Source organism: Haemaphysalis longicornis, unplaced genomic scaffold, assembly GCF_048455015.1.
Source record: "Haemaphysalis longicornis isolate Haplotype H1 unplaced genomic scaffold, Haemaphysalis longicornis Haplotype H1 scaffold_1, whole genome shotgun sequence".
Classification (NCBI taxonomy): domain Eukaryota; kingdom Metazoa; phylum Arthropoda; class Arachnida; order Ixodida; family Ixodidae; genus Haemaphysalis; species Haemaphysalis longicornis.
This window is the reverse complement of record NW_027526203.1, coordinates 138,058,534-138,080,563: the sequence shown is the minus strand read 5'-3', so window position 1 is coordinate 138,080,563 and position 22,030 is coordinate 138,058,534. Positions and strand designations below refer to the sequence as shown.

At 47.6% G+C, this 22,030-nt stretch overlaps 1 protein-coding gene across 1 annotated transcript in view; it reads left to right on the top strand.

Moving 5' to 3' along the window:
* The window catches only part of LOC144136972 (nose resistant to fluoxetine protein 6-like), a 187,564-nt gene that overhangs the window by 78,741 nt on the left and 86,793 nt on the right, over positions 1–22,030 (top strand). The window contains exons 6-7 of the mRNA XM_077669437.1: positions 9,085–9,261; positions 16,188–16,281. Coding sequence (XP_077525563.1) covers positions 9,085–9,261; positions 16,188–16,281 — 271 coding nt within the window. The remainder of the gene's footprint in view (positions 1–9,084; positions 9,262–16,187; positions 16,282–22,030) is intronic.

Genomic DNA, 22,030 nt, shown 5'->3' with positions numbered 1-22,030 from the left:
ACAAATGTGACTTCCTGAATTATTTTGTCACAATACCTCGTTTTGCCAATTATTTTCAAATGTCAGTTTGTGTTTTGCAGTGAAACTTGCATGAACTGCCCTTTGTTGTCTTGATGGTGAAGCTTGACAGCTCACTACATCTCGTCTTTAAAGAACCTAAACAAGTTGTCCATTGTCTACAGCGGAGCAGATATAGGCTGTTATTCCAAATAGTTAGCCGAAGAAAATTCCTAGGGAAAGTAATTCATCTATGTTTGTCATTTTAGCTTTCGAGACGGCTGAACGGAGTCTGTGTGTCTGCAATACTCTACCACGGGCTTTACGATAAGGCCGGGTTCTTTGGAGAGTGCAGCAGGGCACATTCAAGTGACAAGTGTAAAGTATTACTACAAGCGCGTGTCCTCCTTCGTCGGTGTCTAATCTTGGTCTATTTCAACTTTACACACATACGGTGGCAAAGCATTTACAAGAATCAGAAATATCTACGACGTCGTCTTCGATAAGCCATTCTCACACAAAGCAATGCCCAAGGAGTGCCTGATGCCGAAAGGCTAAGACAGGCTGCACGCCCAACTGATATATCCCCGGACACGAACAGAACCACAGCAGTCTGCAGCAATTGCAGGCACAGATGCGCAGCTGTGCCCAAAATTTAAAATGCAGGTTGTGTACCATTAAAATGATTTTAAAATCAAAGTGTACGCGACTTCTTTTTTGGACTGAATCTCTTATAATGCTTGTGCCACTGGAGCTGGGACACTTGCAACATGCTGATAGGACAGGTAAATTCTACACAGATATTCTATGCATACTTTGTGAGCCCACGGTAGTTTTGAAGTCTTTTGATTTTTATGGCATTCGTTAGAATTTTCCTATTTGGTGTCAAACTTGTCGAGTCGACAAATAGAACTTAGTGCACTTCCACTCTGTGCAGATGAAAGACGAACGAAGTTGAACGCAGTCGACGGATTGCACGAAACATATCGTTTGTTTGTAATTTGCGATTGAGGATACTTCCTAGGTAATTAACAGAATTAAACTTGGAAAGGCTCAAGGCATATTCTAGCCGACAAATATTGAGCTCTTTCTCCTTCCCGCGTCGTAGGAATCTTACTGTCTCTGGAAAACACCAATCCACTTCGCTCGACCATGGGGGAGGCGGGACAGGTCGCATCCGGCCGTTTTATGTCCACGTTGATACCTCCCGCAAGCACAACGGTCATATAATACGTGATGACATGAAGCCCGTAACTGCGGGTTCACGTGCTCCCCTCCCTCCATCCCTCTCCCCCACTCCCCCTGCACCGCGCATCAAGCGACAACAGGTGATGTGCGCGTGCTTATTTGGGAAGCCTCCGGCGAAAATGTCGCCCTTCAAGCTGAACAAGAAACATTGGCTCACGTCGATGTTCCAAGCGGGAAGGTTGCTCGTTATCCGGGGGGAATGTAAGCCGGCAGGTTGCTGTTCATCCGGGGTGAATGGGCAGCTACCTATGAGCTGGAACTTGCGGTGGTAACTGCGGCAGCAGCGGCTTTTCGTTGTTTTCTTGTCCATTCGCGCTTCTGTGCGGTCTCACGCTCCTTCAATTCCCGCTCTTCTTCCTCCGAACAAATAACTTGCGTACGTCCTTTAGCGAGCTAAAAATTTGAAGGACTGAAGCTTTAATCTTGCCGAGAAATATTTGGCTGCGTTTCTGTCCCGCGTCGTAGGCATCTTAGTGACAGTGTAAGATACCGGCCCAAACCCAAACCGCTCGACTACGGAGAACAGCGGACTAGTTGCATTGAGCCGTGGGACCGCCACGTTTAAATCTCCCACCAGCACGATGGGTGCGCCATTGGTACGGACATACAGACATGCACACATGCACACACACATGCACACCCCCTCCTTCCACCCCCAACCCGTGCACGAACAAACCGGCAAATGGTGATGGGAGTGTGCTTAGGCGCGAAACACACTTGCGAAAGCGCCACTCAGAAAGCCTTCCTGGCTGAAGAGAAATTATGGGCTCACGTTGGGGTGGCAAGCAGCAAAGTTGCTCTACATCCGAGCGGGATTTGCCGCTGCTACATGAGGTGGAATTCTAGGCGGAACGGTAGCGGCTACACGTTCGGCGGCAGCGGCTTTGCGGGGTTTTGACGCCCATTTGAGCCTCTGCATATTCTCCGCAATCATCTCGTAACGGCGCTTCCACCGTTGTCAGCCGATTGCGCAACTTCTGAAAGAGGCATCGGTGGTGATGAAGAGGTATAACAGGTGTTAAATAGGCGTCGGCGGTGGCGACGAGGAGCAAGAATGGGCGCCGAGTCAAGGGGCTCCAGCGGTATGAAAAGTGCGGGGGTGAGACATATACTACTTCGCAGCAAAAGTGACTCGTTGGCTCTACTACGTGAAAACACACGTGAGCGATGAAGGGTAGCTCAGAAGGGGGGGGGGGTGCAAAGTTCTATAAGAACAGCAAGGAGGCGGCACAGGGTGCTGCTTTGGTGAAGGGGAGCAAGAAGGGGGGAAACAAATGTTTGGACGTTGCTCCCCTGCTGTTCCCCTATTTATATCGCTCTCACTACTGGGATACAAACTCTGGCGGGGAGGCGCAGCGACGTCGTCGAGAAAACGATCTTTACAGTGGAAAGCTGATTTCCCTTGTGGAACTTAAGGTTTAGGGCATGGCCACCAGGAGTGCGGACCTTGATATGCGCAACAGCGATGCGTACCTTTTAGGACTCCAAAAATACATATAATGGCGTTTGGACATTGAACTGCATACGTTATGAAGGCGCCATAAAAGGTATATAAGTGGTAGCGTCTAAATGCCTGGCATTTTAGTCATCAGTGGCAAGTACTACGGTTTAGAAAATCTCCTTTAACGCCATGGCCATTTTTTACCGATTCTTTGTGTGTGTCGTTGTCTGCTCCGGACAGACGTAACGATAGAAATTATTTCCCTTACTACTCACATACTGAACTTGTGAAAGGTAGGTCAATCACGATGCGCGGTTGTCTTAAATGATCTATAAAGTGCCTCTTACATAACGTTCGCCAAGCGCCGTATAAACAATTTGGTACAAAGATGGAACATAAATAGTCCAATGAACTTTTTTTTCTGACAGTTTTCTTGTATATGTCAATAAGGCGTGTTACCGTTTAAGTCTGCTAATTCGGCACAGTCTGTAAGAGTTTGTTGCGTTAAATGAAGTGTCCCGTGTTCTGGATGTCGCATGTCTTAATGAATAAATTTCTCGGGTGCATGGGACCGGGAAGACGTTTACAATCATAAACTGATTCTATTGTTCAGCACAAGACAATGACTTCAATTTCAATATCGGTATGAGTTCTGCAGCCAGTATTGTTCTCCTATTTTCTCTAATTGCGAAAATGTTTTATTGCCGGAACTTATATCAACTCTTTCACAAGATCTAGAACGACTTACAAATTCTTCATAAATTTTACAAATGGGGATTGCAGGGAATCGAGCTTTGATTAGGCACTACAAGATCCGCAGATGACATCTGGGGATGATGGCCTAAAAATGATTCGTCTGGCAGGTATCATTTCATTGCTCCGAAACGGTTTCAATTATGACTTCCTTGTGTGTTTGTCACGTAAGTGGTACAGACCATCATAAATGCCTAGCTTATCCTGCTCGTGCAAACATAGCGTCGTTATCGGGTGATGATCGTCTGTTGTTTTGTGCGCTCGCCGTTTCCCGCGCTAGGCGCCCGCGGTGACGCTTTAGGTTCTCGCGCCCACGGAACAGTCCATTGTATTGAATTTACTGTACTCTCTGCTTGAAAGCATCGTCTGGCCAGTCCATACGCTGTAGTGAATGTGACCAACTGGGTGTGTATCATGGACATCCCCGACAATTGCTGCCCCGCGCCGGTGCGTGATGCAGCAGTTGATTGAATAATTGATTGACTAATTGATTGATTCATCAGTTGATCGATTGATTGAAGCTATTCTTGAAGTTTCTATTTATGAGGTTGGTATGGATATTCCCTATTCTATTCTTTAAAAGGGCTTCCATTTCTTGATGCTTCTGTTCTTCAGGCTGCGGACATAATATTACGTTGTCTAAGAGAGGCGACACCAGATTGAGCGGCTGCTCCACGATGGTTGTGTTTTTCTTGTTTGTATTTTTTTATTAACGGCATCATAGCAGTGCCGTTGTTACCGCTTCAGTAACTCCTCGAATCCGGCGCCTGTTCGTTTCCATACGGTAAGACCCCATGAGCAGTGAACGGTCAAGCTGTATCCGCTCCGGACGCAGCGGTATACAATGTTCTACTCAGAGACCTAAACAACAATCGTAAACTCTTTAAATGGCAAACTACCACGCACACAGCCAATTGAAGAGCGCAGTACGTGGAGGCTATCACTCATAACTCTCCTGAGCTAGTCGAAGTTCTGAGCTCTATGTGAGTCATAGACTTTGGCGTTGTGTGGGAACTGAGCATATGGAAAGCCCGTTGGTAAACAAAAAATCGGCTGACGCGTCAAGGTGTAACGGAAGCTTCGACTAGAGAATTAAGCTCAATGGCCAAGCCATTAGGAAGCCTTGACAGGTTCAGTGCAGTGCTAGGAGTGCGTTCAAACATACCAAGAATTGATAGAGAGTCATGGAAGGTTTAGGGGTTTTACCGCCTTGGGCGCTGACAAACAACGCTATGCCAAACTTTAACCGTCAGAGTTAGTGGTCGCCGTCACCTCAACCCGCAAAGCAGTCGTTGATGATGTGTCGGGAGAAAGCCCTACAACGGCGTGCGAGTGCGAACGCTGCTGTATGAACCGTGGCCGACGATCAGAACAAAACCCCCACCCACATCGGCCAGCAGCTCAAGGGAATGCCTCCGAAAGAACATCAAGATACCCTAAAGAACGTTCTACTCCTATGGTGGTGAAGCTAATGTACAATTTTCTGTCTGCATGTACCAAATGCAGGCTCACTCATGCATATACCAGTGCATGTACCAAGTGCATGAACCAAATGCAGGCTGCTCCGTGACTACGATAGGTTTAATGTGCCTGGTAGTATTCATTAAATTTGTGTCCCTCAGTTTTACGGGACAACTTTAAGCCAGGCCAGGCAGCGCCAATGAACCCTAGCCAAGTATAACTTGCATGGGATGTGGGGACACCTGCGTGCAATTACGTATCGTCCCTAACGGTGCGATGGCATGGTCCTATCGGTCTGCAGGCTACAAATCACGAGCAGCTTTACAATAGGAACCTCCGATGCCAAACGGTTCCGTGCACCCAGTTCGCTTTTGCTAGTTCGGCATTTAGGTTCTTGCGGGAGCTGCATTCAAAGGGGCCATGCAGGCCATACACAAGTTAAATTCATTCGAAAGATTGCCTCACTAGAATTATACTGACACCACTTTTAACATGAACTTCGCTGAAATAAGATATTTAGTTAGGAAAAAAGGGAAAGGCCATGCGACCCACTAGCTCATTTCCCGCAACAGAACCTATGATGTCATACGCGACAGCCCTGCGATTGGCTGAGGCCGGAAAAAGCAAACGCGAATTAGAGAGGGCTAACTAGTTTGCCGAACGAGCTATCTGCGGTTAAATTAAGGGCACATTCTTTTTTAGCAGTAAGAATGGTGGGTGAAACAGTGGAAGTTAGTAAAGTACACGTAAACATAGAAGTACCGATGCTTACTGCTGTTGGTACTGCGCGCACCATGCCTGTTTTAGCTGCCCAGCGGTGCGGTGCTGTGGGGTTTTCTCAGACGATCCTGGCCAATTGCCGTAAGAGACGACGTCTTACGTAACCAATCGTCAACCTGACGATCGGGACCTCGTACTAACCTCTATGTTCGGATTTAGAGCCCACCTCTCCACCCAGGACATTCTCCTTCCGATTAAAGAACAAGTCATAACCCCGGCCACCCTACACTTTCCCCACGGCAGTGCTGGCATTGGGCTTCAAGGGGGCCTTTGGCAATGTGTCCCACTCAGTCATTTTGGCCCACCGGCAAGAGCTGCATTGCGGGGAACGCACGTACGCTTACGTCCGAGACTTCCTCACTAATAGGCAAGCGGTACTCCACGTTGGTGAACCAAAGTCCCACTCCATCAACCTGGCGAGCAGGGGCACTCCACAGGAAGCCGTACTCTCCCCAACTTTATTTAATATCGTCCTTATAAAGCAGCCACAATGTCTTGCAGATCTGAACATCAAGCACGGGCTTTATGCCGACGATGTGACAGTTTGGACGGCAACATAGAAGGTCGCCTTCAAGAAGCGGCAAATGTGGTCACTGAGTATGCCAAATACTGCGGACTCCCATGCGCCCCGCAAACGTCTGAGCTCCTCGTGGTCCAACCAGGGAGACCCAAGCGGGATCCACCACCACCGGTCGAAATACACCTCGAGGGCCACACTATCCCCCCCACTCCTCAAGTCAAGATTATGTGATGGTCTTCCAGCAAGATAAACGAAACTCCCCCTTCATAACTCGGCTGAAGCAAACTACGGATCAGGTGTCCCATACGCTGCGCCGAATCATCCTGAAGAGGCATGACTTTGGGGAAAATGCGGCGCTACGTCTCCTGCACGCCTGCATTATTTGCCACATCACGTACGCAGTCCCGTATGCTTTGCGCAACAAGCACGAAGAAGAAAGCGTCAATACAATAATCCGAAGATCATACAAGCCCGCATTGTGTCCTACCGCAAACACATCCACGTTGCTACTTCTTCAACTCGGTATTCACAGTACGTCGTCTGAATTACTTGAAGGACATCTCTTACAACAATAACGATGGCTTTCTCTCACCAACGCGGGCCGGCAGGTCCTCTCAGGACTGGGAATAAATACACCGGGCTACGACGGCCAACTTCTAGAGCTCCTCCCGTGACCTACTCAAGAACTCATTAAAGTACAGCCCTTGCCGCGTAATATGCTACCTGAACACGACAGTGGACGGGGTAAGGCTCGCGCGGAGGCCATCTCACGACAGTACAGTCAAGGTGCTGACGAGGTCTTCACAGACGCGGCAGGATACCTCTTCCTATCTAGAATTAACCTTGGCAGTAAGCGCCGCCCAAGAACACTATCACCAGCTGAAGCTGAAGAGACGGCAATCGCACATGCCATCTCCTCAACGCAGGCTACTAATGTTGTGACGGGCAGCCAACAGGCCTGCCAGCACGTCCAGGCCGGAACGGTTCGCGCTGCGGCCCGCGCAATGCTACTCAGCCGCGACAGATACACATCATATGGACTCCAGCCCATGTTGGAGTGAAAGGGAACGAGACAGTGCACGACCTCGCGCGAGAAATGACACGATGCACGAGGAGTAAAGAAAGCGCCGTCTCGGAGAAATTCGCTCCCCTCCTGACGGACACACAAATTACCCAACATCTACGCCTGGCCCGACGCACTCTTCCCCGACGCCTCCGACACCTATCTATCGAGCCGGCAGAACACTACCATTCCTTTCAAACGAACACCTTTCCCCACCCAAAAAGAGTCTGCCACTACTCTGAACAAATTACGTCCCCTAGCTTCCCCTTTTTTGGAACAGACTGCACTCTTTTCCACATGGTTGGTGGATGCCCCTCCTACCCTCTCCCCAAGCCGAATCCTTACAGCTCTCCCGAGCTCTGGAGGCGTGCCCTGTCCAGCTCATGCGTGTCTGACCAGCTTCGGCTGGTGGAGCGGGCTATAGCGGCTGGCAAGGCATATGGGGTCCTGAACTGAGGACTTCACATCCTGAAGAGTCCACGGAACTTTTTCCAACAATAAAGATGTTTATCCTCCTCCTCCTTAGATGACCATACTTGTCGAGCGAACACCACGTTTGACGAAACGATTATTTTCTCCCTGAACAAAAATAAGCCAGGTACAAATACGGTCAATAACAAACCAAAGGCAGAAAACGGACCTTCGCGGTATGGTAGCGCTATCTAGATTGACTAACGGTAAACGAGGCTCCGCAATCGGCTGCAGAGAGCTTTTTCTGATGTCATTGCAGACGTCGCAAAAACACACGGGAGGGTTTGGCGGGAGAATCAAAATTTTAACTTAAATTGATTCTGCAACAAGTAGGTAGTTCTGCAACAAGTAGGTCCACTGTGGCCGATGTTGATGGTGTAGGCAATTGTGGACAACGCCAAAAGACATATCCAGGAACCTGGCCAAATGAACTGCGTTCGCGCTCAGATCTTACATGAATTAGCTTAGGAATCTTGCGTAGCTCTTTAAATTTAACTTTGAGTGACCACATTATCACGCGCGATTTCATTCTGTTGCCTACAGAGGAGCACGACCAGCACAACACCGCGGGAGCACTGGTGTGTGGTGGTGTATTAATGCCGACGTACAGTTTTTGATAATGAAACGTCACTTTCGGATTTGGTGTATTTCTTTCTGTGCTAGTTTTCTGGAGGTCTTTACGGAACCTCTGAGATTTTACTGCGAACCAGTATATGTCTAACCCCGCCCACCAGTTTTTATTCCGGTGAAGCCGCTTTACTTGGCGCCACTCCGACGTCAGCTTTTTCCGCCGCCGACCCCTTTTACACAACTGTTATTTGGCCGTGTCTATCAGGTTTAAGCAAACGCACATAAGCGGTTGCCGGTTTATGCATGCACGTGCAGGGGTGGAGGGAGGAAAAGGGCGCGTGCACGCGAAGCAATAGGTTTCATGCCCTCACTGATGACATGTCCATTGTGCTGGCGGGAGGCTTACACGTGGACGTCAAACAGATGTATGCAACCTGTCTGGTATCTTCACTGGTCCAGCGGATTGTGCTGTGTGTTACACTGACTGTACGGTGCCTACGACGCCGGAGGGAAACAGACAGCCCCATGTATGTTCGCAAGAATAAAGCTCGAGTCCTTTCAAGTATCATTCAGCTAAATGGCTAGGAATCATGCTGAATCGGAAATTACAAACAAGCGTGGTTTGTTTCGTGCTCTCCGTCGAGTGCGGACAGCTGCGTCCCTCGTCCCAGAATGGAAGGGAACTCATTTGTCGTTATACCCTTTAATTGATTCAAAGAAATTGCCATGACGCTAACAGCATTTTCTCGGTTTGTGTGTATGCCTCTTACCATAATGAAGTTGGCGTCAGCATCTTGCGAAGCTTCTCAGTTCCTGCCAACTTACGGATGCTGACCTCTGAGGCAACTGACAAGACATCAGAGGCATACAGCTTGCGCTTCATGCACGGGATTCGTGCTATCAGCATATTCTACATCGTCTTCGGCCATGCTGCAATGGAGTTCTCCTTTGCCACAGGTGAGTGCGGCTTAAGTACAGATGATTATTTGTGCCCACATAATGTTGCATGTTTACCGTTTTGGGTGTAAGTGGATTGCGCATTGAACGGGGCTAATTGCTAAAAACAACAATGTAAACAATATTAAATGGCAGCACGGCTGAGTTGATGCCAAAGAGCTCGAACGCCCACTTTCCGCATTTGCATACTTTTCTTCCTGCTTCATACCTGCGCACGATTATTACACGCCTTATTGCTTCGGCTGCGGAATATTTATAACGTCTCAAGATTTTTATCCCGCACAGCAACGTCCACGGCGTGGTGTCCGGGTTCCGCGCCTCCAAAACACAAATAGGCGCGTGGCTGATTTCTACCAGCGCACTATTTCCTCAGCCACTGAGCCCCCGCGCCGGGCGTATTTAAAATGTTAAAATAGGCAACGGGATTAACCATTTTCGGCGACCATTATCGGTGTATGCCCTGCAGGCGTTTCCGGTGGCGTCCACTGAATTTACGCTACCACCAAAGACAGCGGACACGAAGATAGACCTTGGCGAACACAGGCAAAAAAGCGAAGCGCAATTCGCCTGTCAAGTACGCCTGTTGGCTGTCACCATGGCTGCTCGCCGTGATTAGCAATATAGCATAAAGACATCATTGTGAACCGTGGTCTGAAGCAGTGATGCCGATATGCCACTGGGGAATCAGGATGATTCCCGAATCATACGCCCTTTTTGCGACCCAGGCATGGATCTGAGGCCCTCTCAAGGGGCACCTTGTCTGTTGAGGTGACCTTATTGGCGACACCGCGGACCCCTAGCCCCCATACATACGCTGTAACCAACCGTTGCGAGGGGTTTATAGGTGGAGTGTAAGAAATCACGATCGGCGGCGTCGGAGTCTTGGGCGAGCTCTGGCGGACGCGCTCTTTGTCTGTCTACCAGGCAGGGAGCTCCGGTAACTCACCCACCATCCGGTAGAGGAAGTCAGTGGAGTAAGTACCCCAGTCCTCTGCTTTTATTGCATGACATATGGCAAATAGTAGACCCTCTTGTCACACCATGATCGGTCCCTGAAAAGGGGCCGCACCGAGGTATTGTTTCCACCCCTCCCAACCATGTCCTTACGGAGGCCAAAACAATCCCCCGTTTCTCAAGTGTTGAATATGGTGACAAATCAAGGCCAATTTTTCTCAGTCAGTATAGCTTATTCAAAATTTCTTGAAAGTATGCTTGGCAAGTCACAACGCGAAGAAACTCAGAACGGGGGAAGTTCTGGTTGGTGTTGAGACTCAGCAGCACGCCAGAACCCCATAAAACTAGTTATTTATTTATTTATTTATTTATTTATTTATTTATTTATTTATTTATTTATTTATTTATTTATTTATTTATGATTGATTGATTGATTGATTGATTGATTGATTGATTGATTGATTGATTGATTGATTGATTGATTGATTGATTGATTGATTGATTGATTGATTGTAGGGTTTAACGCGCCGACGCCACGCAGGCGATGAGGCGCGCCGTAGCGGAGGGCTCCGAATTAATATTGACTACCTGGGCCCTTTTTTGTGCACCGAAATCTCGTACACACAGGCGTTTTTGTCTTTCGCCTCCATCAGAAAAGCCGCCACCGCGGCTGGCAATCGAACCCGCGTGCTCATGCTCAGCAGCACAATGCCTTAGCAACTGAGCCACCGCGGAGGGTAAATGGTAAATGCAGCAACTATGTTCCAAAACGAATCCTGGGCATCGAAATAACGGCATCACGTCGTACATCTTAAGACCTAAACGTATATGCCACCGCAAATTCTTATGCATAATTTTACTATTTCGTATCATGCGGCCGCGGTCTCTCAATTGTTTCGTGCGGTCCTTTTTTGGGGGGGTTAGGTTACGTCATTTTTTGTTATTTTATTATTTATTTCCAACACCCCAAACTCATGTGTGCATTTGCATTCCCGTTTCGTAATAAAGCGGCCTGCGAAGGCGAGATGAAATGGGTTTTGCACGCTATGGGCGGCTAAATTAGTTGTTAGCTTTATTTTTTTGTTCAAAATTAACCTATTTGGCTTTAATACTTGTTTCCCTTCCTTGAAGGTATTCCGAAGCGCGTGCCAAGACAACTTTCCTTTTTCTTTCCCACTAGCTGCACATGGTATTATTCTCCGGCATTCCTATCCCCCTACCCTTTGAGGCTTTGGGGTGCCCCAAGGGTTAGGTTGCCGGTTTTCGGCGTAAAGGTCTTGGGTTCAATTTCCGGGACTTCCATGCGCACAATTTGTTCTCGAGGCGCGCGCTCCCAACAACTCGTCGTGAGCTCCTTGCCTCCTCGCGCAATTTCCTTCACACTTCTTGGCCTAGCGTTTTCCCCCTCTGCACTTCGCCGATCATGATTGCTCTCCTTTAACGACACGCACGGATAGAGCTCAAGCCTAAAATGATCTGCTATTGGAACTTCAAAGGGTCCTGTACTGGGTTCCAGGCAACGCCGTCATCGCTGCGCAAGGAATTGGCGGTTGAAAGGGCCGCTGCTTCTGTTTCTAGGAACACAGTGGGCATAACAACACTTTGACACACTGCCCCCACGATTCACATCAAACATCATCTTCGCAGCAAAGGCATGCGCAGTGGAGTGAATTGACAGAAAACAAAACTGCCTGTAATAAAACCCCACTTGGAATGAGACACAACCGACTCACAAAACAAACACACGGAAGTAGCCTTGTCAAGGTTACGGGTGGACCACACTCATTTAACACCCTCACATCTCCGAAATCGATATTGAAGACCCCTATGTAGGAGCTGTGGAGAGGGCCTCTCGATAATGCTCGTCCTGATTCAATGCAAGGCGATGCAAACACTTCCCACAACTATGCAGACAACACATTGCCTTACGCAAAGCATACTTTTAAGGCGACGAGACCATGATTTCTCATCAGTGCAATATTGAGTTTCTTACTCATGTCAAATTTTTACACCCGTTTCATATCATGCATATACTGACAACCCGGCCCTTTACACCACCTATCTTCTCTGCCTTTTATTTCATTTAATTTTAATTTATGTTGACAGTTTTTTGTAGATATATTTAAACCAATGCTATTCAATAATTTTTGGCACTCTTTGCCGGGAGTCCACCTTGCGCAATAAAAAGCAATCATCATGATCTACGAATGGCGGCAACAGTTGTAGAAATGCAATGGCAATAAAACTAGACGCATTTTACCCGGAATAGAATGAGAAGTAGTGGGCCAGATACTAAGGCGAGCTGTGTTCATCTTGAGCTTGGACCTATAGCCAAGGTAACTGTCTACGCCACACCAAGGCGGGTAATCGCCGCGTTTAGCCTTTTAGCAGTTCACTGGGTATCATGAATGAAAGCGAGGAGGAACCCTCACTGAATCCAGAAGAAAGCATTGAGCGGGTAAGATGTCCCTGCACTGAAGGTGCGCCAGGGTGGTTAGCCCAGCACTAATACCGATGTATTCCCCATCCGCGTGTTCATCACAACCGACACAGGCGAGCGCGGCCACTCATCTCCGCGGAGGCTCCCACCTTACCTACGGTAATTCTCATCTTACTCGGTAGCGTAAAAAAACAACTTTAAATGCGAATTGTAAGCATCAGACGCAACAAAACGTAGCGTGCCAAAGGAAAAGACATTTAAAGGTAATTAGGCACAATTATGACATGGTCACACTGTTAAATTGCAGCGCAGTTACAATGTCACTTCACAACACTGACGCACCTTTACCATGGTGGTATTTTAGTCATCACTTTACACTCCCCCATTGCAGTTTTCAGTTTCCCTTCATTTGCGACCGCAGATATGAACCAGCTTGACGTCCCCACTGGGTGCGACGCGTTATGTTGCTCCGAACGTTAGAATGTTTTGGCGGCGGATGAGGATAAATACTGGCCTCAGGTCGCCATTGGTTACCAACGGGAGTCTGCAGCCACCTGTCACGCTCAGTGATGGTGAACGCGAATATGCAAGGGTTTGACGTCATCGTTGCCTCGGGCGCGTTATGTGCCGTAAGAAAAAGTTCGATGATGAAAATGTACAAATGTAGCCATCCCAACTATAGATCTGCAGAGGGTCGGTTGGACACGGGCATACGACGGCCCGCGCGTTAGGACCAACGTCACCGTCGAAGTTAAACGTAATCGACCGGTACCGGCAACTTGACGTATAACCAGTTTAAATCGTTGAGGTTACGTACATAAAGTCTGAATAAAGGCCAAACTATGGCTGCTGACCAAGGATCTTAGCTATAGTTACACTAGCAGAACGAAAAGACGCAGAAGAAAAAAGTGGTAATATTCAGTTCAAAATATGTCCGGTGCGTTGTCTTGCGGCCTTCGCAACATTCCACAGTCAAAAACACTTCCCTTAGCACTGCAACACTAATGGACTGTAAACTCCGTGGGAAGCGAGCCTCGTGCATTCTCACCCTATTAGAAACAGCTTTGGTATCCTAGTAGTTTTTATTTAAAGAACTTTTGTTCTCATTTCTGGACCTGGATCCACCTCGGTGTTGTGGTACTAGAAGGGTTCCAAGGCCTCCCGCTGTGTGGAGACGAGTCCCTCCGTGCAGCTTGTTCTTTCTCCTGGCGCTTCACGAAATTCATCCGCTGGAGGTCGTAAGGCTCGCGGAGGCTCATGGCGCACCCCCTAACTGCCGTAACCAGGGAGCCGCCACAGATGGTGCACCGAGGTTCGCATGCGTGGCCCTGTTTAGGGTCTAGGACGCCGCACCAGTCTACCACCAGGAACAGTTTACCCAGGACAGACATGAGGTACAAAAGCAGATCAGCTGGGCAAAAGCTGTGTCTCCCACTGCTCTCTTTAACACATTATCAGTAACCCAGAGCTCTCCACAACAACACGTGCCCAACCCTCATCTATAGCATGTCAGGAGTGCACTCAACTATCACCCCAAATAGCAGCACTCCGAGCCAGACTTGCAGCACGAGAACGCAAGGAGCCTTACTGCACACCACGAGAATAAACAAATAAACACAGCTTCTCCGCACCACAAACAACGAAAGAACGTCAAGAAGCTCTCAAGGGTCCCACGACGAACGAAAGCCCACACACCAGACGTCTCGCACGTTTTCCATCCTCTGTGGGCTCACGAAGCCATGAACTCCAAATTGGGGAGACGGTGACGGCCAGCATTGACACGCAGTGTAATATCATACGACAGTAAACGCAGACGATACATCAAGAAGTGCAAGTCCCAAAGCAGTATTTACAGGTAGTGAAGCTAGGAGGGCGTCACGCCATCGGCGTTGACCGCCTTGAAACCACAAACCCATGTAGCAGCCTCAGGCCCTCGCCATACGTATGTGAGCCCCGGCGACCAAGTGCTAAAGCAACCAACATGATGATTAGATCAAATTGTAGTACGAACACTACGGTGATCCCCTTAAAGAAACTGTCGATGTATTAAGGACAAGAAGGGGACACTCCAACACTACATCTCTTCGCTTGACCCTCAACCACAAATAATTGCGTTAGAGGAATCGAAATACAACCTGTGTCTGCCAGGACATGTTACGTATGTAGGCCCGACAAAGAAATCTACAGGCAGTTCAGTCAAAGGCTGTGTTGCGGCAACACTCCAGCTCACGCCGCATGACTGTGCTCATGCTTTTGAAACCATGTCACAGTCAACTGAAAGTAAATTCAACCTATTTATATTCAACCTGTATTGTCGGCCATCGCGCAAGCAACCGTGAAGGTTGCCAGCATGACCTTCAAATAACTCATCCTAGCTAATGGTGGGAGACTTCTAGCGTAGCGCACCAACTATGGGGATACACTCAGAGCTCTAAAAAGCGGAAATCAATAGTAAGCTCCATTGAGCAAGAAAATCTATGCTAGCTCAACAACTATGCAACACCCTCTCAAACAAGCACCAGCGTATCCAGAGACACGACCCGAACTCGATATTGTTAGTGGGAATTCTTAACACTACGTGGACTATTACACTGAACAGCCTGCATTTTACTAGCGAAAAATAGACACGGACAAAGAAGAAGTACACAGGACACTCGCTGTATTGTCGGCCGTATTGTCGGCTGTATTGTCGGCCGTATTGTCACTGTATTGTCGGCGAGTGTCCTGTGTACTTCTTCTTTGTCCGTGTCTATTTTTCGCTAGTAAAATGCAGTCAGATTACCAACTAGCCCAACTTTATGCCTTAACTGTGACACTTTCTAATTGTATGGGCCCTGTCCTTCCTTCTTCCTTGTGTGTCAACCCGTCTGCAACCTACGTCAACCTGATCGCCATCGCCAGCTGTCAGTCGAGCGTGCTCAACTAGCGAGTGTCGTGTGTACTTCTTCTTTGCCCGTGTCTATTTTTCGCTAGTAAAATGCAGTCAGATTACCAACTAGCCCAACTTTATGCCTTAACTGGTACACTGAACAACCTTGGATTTCACTGTGACAAATTTCACCTCCTAATCTGGGCCAAGAATTGCAAAGCACATACTGGCGCAGCTCATATGACAGATGGGGACCGCTTCCGCGAGCCGCACACAACGAGCTCCTTAAGTCAGATATATTACAGGAAGAGCTAATTTTAACCCACTCTCAGACCTTAGACAACTCTTCCAGGATAGGGTGTGGACACAACTCTTCCACATATGAAAAGCGTGACACAGGCTGACGAGAATATGGAAACGGCAAAGATGTAACGGAAAGCTCCTGAAGTCCATATCCCTCATAAAAGACAGACTGAAAACTACGGGGAAGCGCAGTGCAAGGCAAATTGGCTACAAGTCAATGATAGCCTAAAAGGCACCATGACCACAAAAAAAAACGGCATCCGATTAGCACGTAATCTAACCTTTAACAGTAAAGAAGCCTCTGACAGAAATATGATGCGCCCAGTGTGTGCCTATTTTTCTGCACCACTTTTTCTGCAGCTGGAGCCGTCCACATCTTGGGCTACCTGGACCAATACGACTCGACACTGGCGGCGGCAGCTATCATGATCGTGGACGCTTTCTTTTTCTTGAGGCACGTATAACATACACGGAAGAGGTGTTCCCTACCTACAAAGGAAATTAAATAGTTCAGGGATGCATTGCTTTACATAGCCCTCAAACTACGAAAATATCTAGGCAGTTGCCAAAGCGAAGGGAATCGCAGTCTCGCCCCTGCAACACGTAGGTATTTTCAACAGTCTTTGTAGACCTTCTGGTCGTAGCAGTTGGCTTGGATTTGTATAGGCTTCAACTGAATTCCGCCATACGCTTGTGCCATACGCATTGTAGAGTAGCCTTCGTAGCCGAAAATGCCCTAAAGCCTGCTTTGAAGTACTTTCGGTCACGAGTAGAAAAGGAACTAGGGCACTCTTTTAACATAAACTGTGCTTAATCAGCCAACCCGGTTAATCGCTAGTTGACCCTCCTGAACAACGCGTTGCTAAACGAGAAGAGTATACGCGCACAGTAAATATCAAACCAAGGTAGACGCTTGTAGCAAGGTGGTGCAATATGCGTACCCGAACTTTGCCAGCACTGCTTCCTTTGCAGTGTGACCCGCGGCTGCTGGCATCAAACGTACGGAACATTACAATCCAGTCGAATTACTCTCCTAGCTATTCAGACATTACACTAAATGTCAACACGCATACTACACCCGCCCGCCGGACTAACGTAGAACAACTACAAGTTTTCCCACTCAATTTAATCTAATTGCCATACAATTTAATCCAGGCGCCAGCCCGTTCAATCCAAGCGCCAGGTTATTTATTCCTAGTGCCGTCTAATTTAATCTAGGTGCCAGAGAATTTAATCCAACTGCCAAGCAATTTAATCTGGTAGCCAACCAAATTATTCCATCTGCAGAAGGTTGCTCAGGAGTGTTTTGTGAGAAATAAGGCCGCACCTTTGAGGGCTTCGTTGCGCGTGGTGGGGTGAAAACGTGGTGTTAATCGATCCGTTGTGTACAAAATATCTTCTGCGCACAGTTAAGTGGACATTTTTGGATCCGTTGGTGCCGCGTGCTGTGAGCTCATTGTCTACGAGGGCGCCGTCGATAACTCACGCCTCTAGTATATCGTCAGCTCCTCGCGTTACAGTGCCTTCGGAAGTTCCTTTGATGGAAACACATTACTTAAATGCCCTTTTCATACTAATTTCCAATTAATGAATGCTTTTCTTTAGCGTTAAGCATTATTTCCAAATTATAATCTCGTCTGCGCGATTGTCAGAAATATCGCCTGCTCACGACAGAAGTGTCGTCTGCTCACGTAACAATACGCTGACAAATCTGCTGGTGTAAGAATACGTGAGCAGACGATACTTCTGACGATCTCACGGACGATCAGAACACGGAACCAATAGATCAAGCGAGACCGCTCTCCTGGTCTGCGGGTGTTAGCAAATGTCCATTAAGCTGTGCGCATATATTTTCACCATTGCGGATCAAAAACCACAACGTTTTCACCTCACCACACGCAAGAAAGTCCACAAAGCTGCCCTACATTTGGCACAAAACAATCCTGAACCATCCTTCTGACCACTGGATTATTTTTTGTTGGCGACCGGATTGAATTGGTGTGCATTTGAAGTAAACAAGATGGCACCTGGAAAATGGCGGTGCGCCGGGGGATCTCCGAAGAGGCTTCCGGAAAGTCGGGGGCCAGGTGGGCCATTTTGCAGCTGTTATTACGAGGTTACTGATCTCCGTGTAAGAGAGGAAACTTGCAAACAACAACAGCGGTATAATCCGAAGAATAATTCCGGGTTCGGAGGCCAGTGTTTGTAGGACAATAGAAGTGTTATGTCTAGTTCCGGTCCACTGGGGCTAGGCGGGAGGTTTAAACGGTTTTTTTTGTATGTTTGTGAAGCAGATAGTAAGGTGAAATGCCGAAAGCCGAGGCAGGTGAGTATGCCTGGTATGTGGGAATAGGCTAGGAGAACGACAGGAGGAAAAAATAAACAGTCGTATCGAGGTATAGTTGCGATGCGAGATGCTGCCTTTTCGTAAGCGCCTTATTATTCTGTCTGATTAAGATACCGCAAGGTTTCTAAGCGGATTTTAAAAGCATTGATTCCAGCCGGCTCAAGGCACTTGAATTTATGGATTAAGTACGATTCTCTATATTTCCTGTCCCTTGGAGACTTAAAGTTTGACTGCAGAATATAGAGCTTGAGATCATCGAAATTGTGGTTCGGCTGGTTGACGACTGCTGACTCGAGTCTGCTGACTGCTGACTCGAGTTGACTCGACTGCTATGGAGGCCCCGTTGTGAGTGTCGGCCCGATGTCCATTCAGGCCCAAGTTCATGGGTTGACTCGTTTCTCCGATCTACTGCTTTTGACAAAATGAACAGTCCAGCATATATACAGAATGTTAGAAAAATTGCACGTGAAACGTGAAATAATCTTGTGAACGTACTGACTGGCAGCCCTTTTGACAATGCAGTCCGTCTGAAGAAGTTTGCAAGTCTGGCATCTAGGACGCAGGCAGGGGCTTGTGACTGGCTGCTGGGAAGCACTGATTTTGGCCCGCACTAAAATATCTTTTAGATTTTTGTTTCTTTTGTAGGTGACTCTTACAGCTTGCGTGAATGTCTTTTTAATTCCGTCGTTTCTGGCTAAAATCGGGTAGTATTTCCCCAGGATGTTTATGTTAGGGAGCGCGTTTGACAATTTGGATATTGGGGCTGGTGTCCAGGAGCTTTCCTTACGCCGCTATTGCTTGAGCACCTCGTCACTTTCTAGCTTGGATGCCCTTTCGTACGAAATATCCAGCGAGTTGACCGGGTGATTCCGGCTTGCCAGGGTGGACTTTAGATTATTAAGGTGTTCTATATCGTCTCCGTTATCAATGCACACTCTTCTTAGTCTGGAAGCCTGTCCTACAAAGATGCCTTGTTTCCAGTGTCGTGGCTGATGGCTAGTGTTGTATAGGTACTGCTGCCTGTCCGTCGGTTTTCTATAGAGCGTGGTTTTCAGTTTACCATTGTCTAGAACAACAGTAGTGTATAGGATGTTCACCTGTTTGTCAGAGCACTGGCATGACAATTGAATGGTCAGGTGTGAAGAATTAAGATGCGAAATGAAATTTTCTTGGGTTTTGCGTCCGTGCTCCCAAATTATGAAGATGTCATCTATGTATCGAAGGTAAACCTTGGGTTCATGGGCAAAGAGGTTAAGAGGGAAGCTTCAAGTTGTCCCATAAAAATGTTGGCGTAGGTCGGCGCGACAGGAGTGCCCATGCTAGTTCGAAAAACTTGAAAGTGGAAAGATGAGTCAAACTGAAAATGGTTGAAAGTTAGAAGTAATTTAGTAAAGCAATGTGGTCTTCCGCCACATGTTGGTGCCGGTTTTCCGCGGAAACCATTTGATGTAGCTTCTATTCCTTCGGTGATGGAAATGTTCGTATTAAGGGCTGAGACGTCGAGCGGGACCAGAAGGGCGTCATTCGGTATTTTCCCGCCAGTGTTTATTGCTTCTATTAGGCGGAGGAAGTGGGGGCGGGCATCCTGAACAAATGGAGGAAGACAAGTCGGAATGTCTGCGAAATCGTGATTCAGAAACACAGACAATGCTTCCATGGAGGGGGGTTGTTGCTAGAAACTATAAGTCTGCGCGGAATGTCGGCTGAGAACAACGCTTTTGCGGGGACTTTATGAATTTTGGGGAAGGTAGTTTCTGCTTGATTGTTCGTCGGTCTCATCAAGTTTAGTTCTGTTGACGTGATTAATTCTCTGTTCAGAACAACTGTTAGAGGGCCAAGGATTGTTTGACTGTATTCATCGCTGAGATCATGGTCTAAAGGCTGGTAGTGGCCAAGGTTGTTAAGCTGCCTAAAGGCCTCATCGTTATATTTTTTCATTGGTAAGATGATAACGCTACCCCCTTTGTCTGCATGTTTAATGATTATGTCTGTTCTGGCTGCTAGGTTATTTAAAGTGACTTCTTCTGAGGGAGTCAAGTTTTTGCGGTTATTTGATTTCTTTGTTGTCGTTAATCTTTCTGTTGATACTGATTTTATATACAAATCGAGTTCTGAAGACTCCTCGGCATCTGGCGTCCAAGTTCTTGGTGCACGGAGTGCGTGGTCGTTGATGTCGGTATTGTCTTGCTTTTCAGACAAAAATTCTTTACTCTCATTCTGCGAGAAAATTCGGTCATATCTTTGTGTAACTCGTATCCATCCACGCAGTTGTTGGTAGGGCAGGAAGTGAGGCCTCGTTCTAGGGTGATTTTTTCAGTTGTCGATAATGTTTTGGAAAATATCTAAAACGTTGCGGTTACACGTGACGGTGGAACCGGATACTGCATTCTGTTCCGGAATAGGTCTAATGTTGCTGCTGCTCGTACTGTGGGAGCTAGATTGTACATTTTGTTTAGTAGCGGGAGGGAAAGTTTCCACAGTAGCAGATTCTCATGTCTCTGCGGGGGAGGTCAGAGGATTTCATGCCTTGTCGTCATACTTAGCAAGATCAGGAAGCTCAGTTGTGCAGGCCGAGTCAGGCAAAATGAGCTGGTGACGTTCAAATTTAACTCTTTCTTTCTTGCACAGCTCATTTTCCTTGCGGTTTCTAAATGCATCAAGATCAATTTTCTCCTGGCCAGTAAAGGGAATGATTTCAATCTTCTCATTTGAAACGCTAAGTTGTATGTCGCACTGTTCTCATAATTTCTAAGAGGGATAGCGAAGCACACTTCAAAGTATCCTGCCATTTGTCGTCTTGTTCAGAGGGGGGAGAATTCCAACGGTACAACTAGTTTTTGGGCGAAAATCTTTCGGATTTTCGTGGTTTGGAAAGAGGAATAGGTGTTGAGGTGTAATCTGTATTGGGTTTGCTTGCCAGTGAGTTTTAGAACTCTGAGGAAAGCGTGGAATTTGAGGGGCAGACCATCCGTTCTACTCGGTGTAGGTCATTTGCGTTTGTTTTGAGAGGACCTTCGGGATGGTTCTTTTTTGTTTAGAGTCTCTTGTTTAGGGAGGCTCTTAGGGGTGAAGTCCACGTCGATGTCTGTTCGGATGCTTGTTTGCGTTCTACTGCATGTTGGTGTATGTTGAACACTGCACGTGATGTCCTTGTTGGGTCGGAATGTTGTTCTCCTACGTGCTGCTGAGCTGGTATTGTGGATGCGCTCACCGTTTATGTGCTCGAGTCGCAGATGGTGTTCTAGGGGGGACAGGGTGGTTCGCTACTGCTAGGAATGTCATATTCTCTCTCCTGCTCAGAGCTGGCCACTGACAGGACGGTGATTCACGCAGTGGGGACGGTCACATCAAGGGACCTGCTCAGCCTGTACTTGATGTTTTCGGCAATTAACCAGGCGCCTGGGAAGTTAGAAGAGTGTAAACCGTCTGTGGCCACATGTCCAGGGGGGGTCGCGGTAGATTTCGGTGTGGTAGATGATGCCCATGTTTCGTTGGGTGAGTGCTAGGTCAAGGAGCCGGCGCTACCGCAGCACAACTAAAACCCGTCCTCCCTGTTCCGCTCTCCCAGGGCCCTTTAGTAGTATTCAGTCCTTGTCGCTTGCTAGGTCTGGTGGAAATATTCACACCCTTCTTTTCTCTTTCCCTATTTCGCTGCTTTCTTCCGACCGCTGATCCACTCTCCTCCCGGCAGTTTCGGTCCAGACACCTTCCTCTCCACTCGGTCCAACTCCATCTCTATGTATAAAAGAGTGTACCAAATATGAACCTTGATGCCTTGAAAAAGACAAGTCCCCTTGTCGAAACATTGGCAGAAGTCTGAGGCCGCTACCTTCTTGAAATTATTATTTGTATCTCG